Below are 9,482 nucleotides of genomic sequence, written 5' to 3' on the forward strand. Positions count from 1 at the left end.
CCAACCCCAGTCTCCCTCTCTCGCTCTGACCCCCCCCATGCCAGTCTCCCTCTCTCCCCCGACTCCAGTCCACCTCTCTTCCCCCAACACCCCCAGTCTCCTCTCACCCGACACCTCCTGTCTCCCTCTCTCCCCCAACCTGTCTCCCTCTCAACCCCCTTGACCCCCCCATCCCCAGACACCCCTGACCCTCCTCAACCCTACTCTCCCTGACCTCCCCATGGCATCGCCAGTCTCCCTCTCTGACCGCCCCACCCCCATCTCCAGTCTCCCTCTCTCCCATGACCCCAGTCTCCCTCTCTACCTCAACCCCATCATCCCCAGTCTCTTTCTTTTCCCCTGATTCCCCCATCCCCAGTCTCCCTCTCTCCATCATCCTCATCCCCTCTCCACCAACCCCTCATCCCCAGTCTCCCTCTCTCCAACCCCCCCCCCACCTCCTTTCCCCCGAGCCGCCCATCTCCCCCGACCCCCATCTCCAGTCTCCCTCTCCCCCCAATTCCCCCATCCCTAGTCTCCCTCTCCTCGACTCCCCCTTCCCCAGTCTCCCTCTCCCCGACCCTCCTATCCCCAGCCTCCCTCTCTCCAACCCTTCCCCTTTCCCCCAACCCACCATCCCATCAACCTCTCTCCCTAACTTGCCCCTGCCCAGTTTCCCCCGACCCCCAGTCTCCCTCTATCCCCGACACCCAATCCCCAGCCAGTCTCTCTCTCCCCGAAGCCCCCATCCCCATTTCAGTCGTCCTATCGCCCCTGACCCAGCTCATCCCGTCTTCCCGACTCCTCGTATTCCCAGTCTCTCTCCCGACCCCGCATCTCGCCTCCCTCTCCCGACCCCCCCATCCTGTCTCTTCCTCTCTCCAGACCTCCCCCCATCCCGTCTCTCCCTTTCTCCTGACCCCCCATTCCCAGTATCCCTCTCCCCCACCCCATCCCGTCTCCCTCTCTTCCCCATCTCCCCTGATCCCCAGTTTCCCTCTCTCCCCCGACCCCCCCCCCATCTCCAGTCTTCCTCTCTGCCCTACCCCCAGCCCCATCTACCTCTCCCCAATCCCCCATCCCAACTCTCTCTCTCCGCCGCCCCACTCCAGTCTTCCTCTCTCCATCCCCCCCACCCCCACCCCACACCAGACTTCCTCTCTTCCCCAAGCCCCCATTCCCCAGTTTCCCTCCCTCCCCCAATCCCCAGGCTCCTTTTCTCCCCCGACCCCCCATCCCCAGTCTCCCTCTCTCCAATCCCCCATCCCCTCTTTCCCTGACCCCCCCCATCCCATTGACCTCGCTCTCCGACTCGCCCCTGGGAGAGAGGGAGATTGGGGATGGGTGAATCGGGAGAGGGAGACTCAAGATGGGGGCTCGGGGAGAGAGGGAGACTGTGGATGGGGTCTCCATCTCTCCTCATCCCATCTCCCTCTCTCCCCGGACCCTCTATCCCCACTCTTCATGCAGAATTCAATCATCTCTATCTGTACTTCCTCTTATAACCCTAACTCCAACCCTGACCACATATTCTTCCACCTTTATTAAAAATATATTGATTTTCACTAATTGCTTTACCTGCACAATTCTGCAGCAGTGAAAAATAGCTCTGTACTTGTGTGCTACAGTCTGAAGGAGCTGACATGTCTTGTGCGGTTTGGAATAGGACAGTTTGAACTGTGAGGCCTTCAATTACTCGAACACTATCTCTATGACCAGGAAGCAGTGGATGGGGCATTGACAGCGTTCAAGTGCTTCCTGAGACACCTATTTGATGCAGGGCCCAGAAATCCATTTATTATTGAGTATTAGTGTTCGATTCTTCCTTGTGACTGTGATTCTAATTAAATGACCTAATAGTACATATGATCTTGCTGTGCGCATAAGTGGAATAATTTCTGCAAATGCATTAGTTCAGAATACCTGTTATCATGCCACCTGTAAAGTGGAAGTAAACATTTTAGGTAATTTAATGCAATTTTAGCCCAACATGGGAGGGGGCAGTTCTGGATTTAGTTTTGGGGAATAAAGCTGGGCAGGTGGAAGGGGTATCAATGGGAGAGCACTTGGGTGCCAGTGACCATAATTCAGTCAGATTCAAGGTAGTTATGGATAAGGACAAGGATAGACCAGGAATAAAAGTCCCAAATTGGGGAAAAGCTACCTTTGCTAAGTTGAGAAGTGATTTGGCCACAGTGGACTGGAAACAGCTACTTGAAGGTAAATCAGTGTTGGAACAGTGGGAGGCTTTCAAGGAGGAGATCCGGAGGGCTCAGGCCAAACATGTGCCCTTAAAGAAAAAGGGTGGGAATAACAATTCTAGAGCCCCCTGGATATCTAGGGACTTACAGGGGAGGATAAAGGAAAAAAGGGATGCTTATGTCATATATAGATGGCTAAATACTGTAGCATCTCTGGAGAAATATAGAAAGTTCAGAGGTGAAATTAAAAAGAATATTATGAATGCAAAGAGAGAGCATGAAAAATTATTGGCAAGTAAAATCAAGGAAAACCCAAAGATGTTCTATAAATATATTAAGAGCAAGAGAATAACTAAAGAAAGGGTAGGGCCTATTAGAGACCATGAAGGTAATCTGTGTGTGGAAGCGGAAGATGTGGGTATGGTTCTTAATGAATACTTTGCGTTTGATTACACAAAGGAAAGGGGAAATGTAGATACTGCTATCGAGGAGGAGTGTGAAATTCTGGATGAAATAAGCATAGTGAGAGAGGAGGTATTGAGGGGTTTAGCAGCTTTGAAAGTGGATTAGTCCCCAGGCCCGGATGAGTGAAGCAAAAGAGGAAATAGCAGAGGCTTTGACCATCATTTTCCAGTCCTCTTTAGATTCAGGCATGGTGCCGGAGGACTGGAGGACTGCTAATATGGTAGCCTTGTTTAAGAAGGGAGAAAGAGATAGGCCGAGTACTTACATGCCTGTTAGCCTACCTCAGAGGCAAGAAAATTATTAGAAAAAATCCTGCAGGACAGGATAAATCTGCAGTTAGAAAGGCAAGGGACAGTCAGCACCGATTTGTTAAGGGAAGATCATGTTTGACTAACCTGATTGAATTTTTCAAGGAGGTAACCAGGAGGATCGATGAGGGTAGTGTGTACGATGTAGTGTATGTGGACTTTAGCAAAGTTTTTGATAAGGCCCCACATGGCAGACTGGTCACAAAGGGATCCAGGGCAAAGTGGCAAGTTGGATCCAAAATTGGCTTAGAGGTAGGAAGCAAAGGGTAATGGTTGATGGATGTTTTTGTGACTGGAAGGATGTTTCCAGTGGAGTTCCGCAGGGCTCAGTACTGGGTTCCTTGCTTTTTGTGGTATACATCAATGATCTAGATTTGAATATAGGGGGTATGATTAAAGAATTTGCAGATGACCCTAAAATTGGCTGTGTGGTTGATAATGTAGAGGAAAGTCATGGACTGCAGGAGGATATCAATCTACTGGTCAGGTGGGCAGAACAGTGGCAAATGGAATTTAATTCGGAGAAGTGTGAGGTAATGCACTTGAGGAGGCTAATAAGGAACGGGTATACACATTAAATGGTAGGCCCCTTAGAAGTGTAGTTGAACAAAGGGACCTTGGACTGCTTGTCCACAGATCCCTGAAAGTATCAGGCCAAGTGGATAAGGTGGTTAAGAAGGCAAACGGAATGCTTGCCTTTATTGGCCAAGGCATAGAATACCAGAGCAGGGGGGGTTATGCTTAAATTGTTTAATACACTGGTTAGGCCACAGCTGGTATACTGCGTGCAGTTCTGGTCAGCGTATTATAGGAAGGACGTGATTGCACTGGAGAGGGTGCAGAGGAAATTTATGGAATTTCCAGGAGATTAGATTCTCTGAAGTACTTACCATCGTATATGCGCCAGCCAACAAGAGGTTATCCAGTCTAATCCCACTTACCAGCTCTAGGTCCATAACCCTGCAGGTTACGACACTTCAAATGCCCATCCAAGCACCTTTTAAATGTGGTGAGGGTTTCTGTCTCTACCACCTTTCCAGGCAGTGAGTTCCAGACTCCCACAACCCTCTGCGTGAAGAAGCTTCCCCTCAAATCCCCTCTAAACCTTCCACCAACCACCTTAAACCTATGCCCCCTCGTAATTGCCTGGAATGGAATAGGACAGATTGGATAGGCTAGGTTTGTTCTCCTTGGAACAGAGGATGCTGAAGGGAGACCTCATTGAGGTGTATAAAATTTTGAGGAGCCTGGATGTAATGGATAGCAAGGGCCTATTTCCCTTGGTGGAGGGGTCAATTACGAGGGGGCATAGGTTTAAGGTGGTTGGTGGAAGGTTTAGAGGGGATTTGAGGGGAAGCTTCTTCACGCAGAGGGTTGTGGGAGTCTGGAACTCACTGCCTGGAAAGGTGGTAGAGACAGAAACCCTCACCACATTTAAAAGGTGCTTGGATGGGCATTTGAAGTGTCGTAACCTGCAGGGTTATGGACCTAGAGCAGGTAAGTGGGATTAGACTGGATAACCTCTTGTTGGCTGGCGCATATACGATGGTAAGTACTTCAGAGAATCTAATCTCCTGGACCGGTGGGAGAGGAATTTTCCCAGATTTTTTTCCCCCAATTGGCCTGAGTTTTTACCTGTTTTTTTGCCTCTCCCAGGAGATCGCATGGCTATGGGTAGGGTAGAGTGTAAAATGTCGCGATACATGGGGTATCGCAGTTGTGTGGGGTGGACTGGTTGGGCCAGATGCTCTTTAGCTGTTCGCCATTGTTCATAGGTTTATATGTAACCTTCAGGGCTGCTGACCGAGGGCCGTGTGGCTCTTTGTCAGCCGGCGCGGACACGATGGGCCGAAATGGCCTCCTTCTGCGCTGTAAATTTCTATGTTTCTATTTATCATATATATAACAGCACCAGTTAGTCACGACACAGAGTTCTATTTACCAAACTAAAGTCGATAGTTAAAATATTGTACTGATTGCAAAGAGCCATTATGGTAACAGAACACCCCCATGCTCTTGGCCTCCATGCACCTCAGCACCAAGGGAATATAAACCTCAATATTTAATTTTTCTTCATGCTTTCCATGCTGGGGAAGAACACAGTTGGCATGGAAGGAAACATGGGAGAGAATTCATGGATAAAAATATGGAAGATTGTGCTTTCTTACAACATTCTCCCTCTCTTTCCCTATCCAGCAAATGGCTGCAATACAATAGCAAAAGGCCATTGTGCATTTAATAGCGTGGTGTATTATGATCAGAGACACAGGCTTACAGTGATTTAGAGCAAGTCAAGTTTAATTTTATTGCATGGGATTCCAAGGTTTTTACTGGTGCTTTGGGAAAGGTGCATTCTACAATTCCATCTGGTTTTCCATGAAAATCGTAAACAGCCCTGGGTTTTATCCTTTATCACCACCATTCACAGGAAGTGCATGCTAGAGTCCACACTCCTATACACCTCATCAGCCTAAGGTCTGTTTAAGACTAGTGCTCATATCTTAACCTGAGGCCTTAGCCAAAATCTCAGTTCAAAAACGCTATCTTGCAGAATATTAGCCTGAGGCTCCATAGTTTACCCTACAGGCCATTTAGAATATATATATATTTGTTGTTGGGATGTGGGAGTCACTGGCAGGGCAGTAGTTATTGCCCATCCCTAATTGCCCTGAATTCATTAAGAGGCAACCAAATAGTGTGGCACTAGAGTCACATATAAGCCAGACCAAGTAGAGGTGGCAGGTTCCCATCGCTAATGGACATTGATGAATCAGTTGGGATTTATATGACAATCTTGCAATTTTTATGATTATTTTCTGGCAACAAATGACCAGATTTTTTTCAATTCAATTTCACAACTTGCCACGGTGCCATGATTTGAACTCAATCTCTGGGTTGTTAGTCCCGTATCATAACCACTAGGCTACCATATCCGATGAAGGCCAATCTCAGTATTTGGGCCTCATTCTAGAGCTCACCAATACAGACTATCCTACAGCCAATCCTTGGTCTGAGGCACTGCCCCAATCGTTACATCTTCAGAAAACAGTGAAGCTCATGTTGACTGAACCAACTCACCTGAAGTGCTGTGCTGTGGCAGTGCTATATGTGAATAAACTGCTGGACATGCATTCCTCCCCTCACAATTGTCCCATGACCACGCATTACCTGTAGCAATTCTGTTGCTTACAGTCAATACAAAACAAGGTGAAAAGAATAGTGTTTACCCAAGATCATGAGAGGTTTAGCAATACACATGGTGGGTGATATTAAGGTTCTGGAAAGGGTGTAGAAAAGGGCCACTAGACTAATTCCAAGTTTAAAGCATCTTAGTTATCAAGATAAGTTAAAAGAATGTGGAATCTATACCTTAGAGCAACGTAAACTTAGGGGGATAGGATTGAGGTTTATAAGATAATGAAGGGCATAGACAATGTTCCAGCTGACACTTTATTTCAATTAACTGGATTAGGCAGGACCAGGGGGCACAAATTTAAGTTGTATAAGGCTAGATCTAGGTTAAATGTCAGGTGGTGGTTCTTTTCACAGAATAGTAGACTCTGGAACAAGCTGCCGTTTCATGTGGTGGATGCAGACGTGCTGAATTCCTTCAAGCAAAAGCTGGATTTGTTTCTGGCTGCGGGAGAGATTACCTCTTACAGAAGGTAGTACTGCAGGGAATTTAATGGCCAGAGTGATCGCCTGGACTAGTTTCGATTACCTAGATGGGTTCGAGAGGAATTTTCCAGATTTCTTTTCCCCAAATTGGCCTGGGTTTTTTTAATCTGCTTTTTTGCCTCTCCCAGATCACATGGTTTCCAGTGGGGTGAAGTGTATATGTTGTGATACACAAGGTTTCGCAATTGTGTGGGACAGGCTCGATGGACCAGATGGTCATACCTGTATCATTTTTCGTATGTTTTCATATGTACCATAAGCTAAGCCAGCAGCTTGAGCAATTTATTACCATTGCTGAACCCCGCATATTGGTCTTTATCCCATGTACAGTTTTATTTAGTTCAGGGTTTATGTTTGTATTAAATCTGACTCTCAATGTGGATAATGGCTGAGAATGCTCAGTATGGTTGATACAACAGGGTTATATGTTTAGACTGATGGATTAATGATTGCAGTGTAATTAATGCAAATTTATTGAGCAATAATTTGTTGATTTTCACAGAATTCTTTGGCCAGTACATTGATGGCAGAGCATGTATAGGTTACAGTCTACAGGCTTTATTATACTCAAATGATCATTTACAAAATTCAATCATAAGCAAGCAGAAAAAATGGACACATCTGCAGATGTTTGAGGTTCCAATGCATCCCAGATTCACTTTCAATATATTACAGAGCTAATGAGACACAATATCCGTTCTGACTTGTCCCAGCTCTTACCCGTTTCCTGCATTCAGGAACCTTCTAAAAGATACACACATCCCTTCATATTGGAATACATTACCTGTAAATGTATTTAAAGTATAGTATGGTCATTGAGTCATTTCAGCTATACACCTCACAAAATGGACCTCAAACACTGCCAAAAGTCACAGAAGCAGGGAGCAAAATTCTGAGTGCGAGTGGTGAACTTCTCCACAAGGGGTTCCAATTTTGTCCACTGTTGACTGCTAACTGGTTCTCAGGAATGCACAGATGGCGTTTATAAAGTCATGTGGTTTCTCAGCATGGAGCAAATGACCAGTTTCAGGAATATGTTGGATAATAGAATTGGGAAATAGCCGCTTGATCTCAGGATAATCCTTGGAGCTTTGAAAAGAACACAAGGAAATTAATTAGCAATTAACAGAGCAGCACAAATTAGTAATGACAACATATACACTCCACAAAACAGCTCAAGTACACCACAACCTCCACTCTATTAGGCAACACTGAGAAATACAGACCAGAAGGCTACTGATTTAATTCCTATTTTATGCTGATTTAGCATCCCAACTGTTAGCCCAGTTGAAGTCAACTATAACCTGCCTCAGCTCCTCTGAATGAGGGAGGGGAAAGTTAAACAGGTCTAACTTTCTAAATCAGTGCCAGTTTGTGATGCTAACTTTAAAGTAGCACAAAATTAAGGATAACATTTGCATAATTTATTATTTTTTATATTCTGAGGAAGTATAGGAAATAGGTTAAGCTCACTATTCAATTTGTAGGTTTAGTTGGTCTCCCCTCACCAGTACTTAGCAGTCTAGATTCCAAAAAGATAGGAAGGACACAATGCAAGGCAGCAGTGTCCAGTACATACAACAAGGAGTCTTATTGTTATGGCCCCTGGGTCAAGCTATTACATAATTAAAGATTAGGCAATAAGATTGTAAGGGATGCGGGTCCATTTATGGGAGTTACTGGTGAAGATGAGTCCAAGAGAATATCTAGATCAAATCCAAAATATTTAGCATTAACAAAGCTGAGATGAGGAATTTCTTCTCTCAGAGGGTTGTAAATCTATGGAATTCTCTATCCCAGGAAGCTGTGGAGGCTGGGTCATTGAATATATTTAAGGCGGAATAGACAGATTTTTGAGCAATAAGGGAATAAAGGGTTTATGGGGAGCGGGCAGGGAAGTGGAGTCTATGATCAGATCAGCCATGATCTTATTAAATGGCGGAGCAGGCTCGAGGGGCCAAATGGCCTCCTCCTGCTCCTATTTCTTGTGTTCTAACGTCACATGAAGAATGAAAAAGGGCGCCCCCACTGCATACTCCTCAGATATCCAATTGGTGAGTTTAAAGAAACCCAGAATTCTATGCTTCTTTTCTCCTTTGTGAAGTATATGGAGTGCTGTTTTATATTAACAGTAAAGGCTATGTTATTATTCCGGCACGCCTGACACTCCTGCACTTAAGCATCACTTTCCAGCACACTCAAGCGAGGGCCAGTGGGGATAGGGGGTGTATCCTGGGCTGAGTGCACTTATATAGGGCTCAATTTTGGCCAGGAGTTGCCCCGTTTATTTTGCAGTAGGCTGCTTTTTCTGGCGCAACTTAAAAATCCCCAGTTTCCCCAATCAAGTTGCACCAATGTAACTCAGTTACATTTCTTTTAGGTTAGTTTTTTTTTCTCAAAAGGGGGCATTACCAGTCACCTATGCCAGTTCTGGCCATTTAGGCAATTTTGACCAGTTAATAATTACTCCATTTCTACTTAGGCCAGCGTATGTGGCCATTTCAGAAAACCCTTGCGGAGAGTTAAAGAAATTGGCGCAGGTAAGGGCAGCAGATGCCCGGACAGCAGCAGCAGGAAAAGTAAGAGACGGGTGGGGGGAAAAGAGAGGGGGAGGGAGGGGAAAAGAGAGGGGGAAGGAAGGGAAAAGAGGGGGAGGGAGGGGAAAAGAGAGGGGGAGGGAGGGGAAAAGAGAGGGGGAGGGAGGGGAAAAGAGAGGGGGAGGGAGGGGAAAAGAGAGGGGGAGGGAGGGGAAAAGAGAGGGGGAGGGAGGGGAAAAGAGAGGGGGAGGGAGGGGAAAAGAGAGGGGAGGGAGGGGAAAAGAGAGGGGGAGGGAGGGAAAAGAGAGGGGGAG

General features: G+C 46.2%; 1 protein-coding gene across 2 annotated transcripts in view; it reads right to left on the reverse strand.

The window, feature by feature from the left end:
* Positions 1–7,173: 7,173 nt before the first annotated feature.
* abhd11 (abhydrolase domain containing 11) overlaps positions 7,174–9,482 on the reverse strand; it is an 8,885-nt gene continuing 6,576 nt past the window's right edge. For both annotated transcript variants that reach the window (XM_070858118.1, XM_070858117.1), the window contains one exon: positions 7,174–7,720. In XM_070858118.1, coding sequence (XP_070714219.1) covers positions 7,582–7,720 — 139 coding nt within the window. In that variant the 3' untranslated portion in view covers positions 7,174–7,581. The remainder of the gene's footprint in view (positions 7,721–9,482) is intronic.

This window comes from Pristiophorus japonicus, chromosome 16 (genome assembly GCF_044704955.1).
Source record: "Pristiophorus japonicus isolate sPriJap1 chromosome 16, sPriJap1.hap1, whole genome shotgun sequence".
NCBI classification, from domain to species: Eukaryota; Metazoa; Chordata; class Chondrichthyes; family Pristiophoridae; genus Pristiophorus; species Pristiophorus japonicus.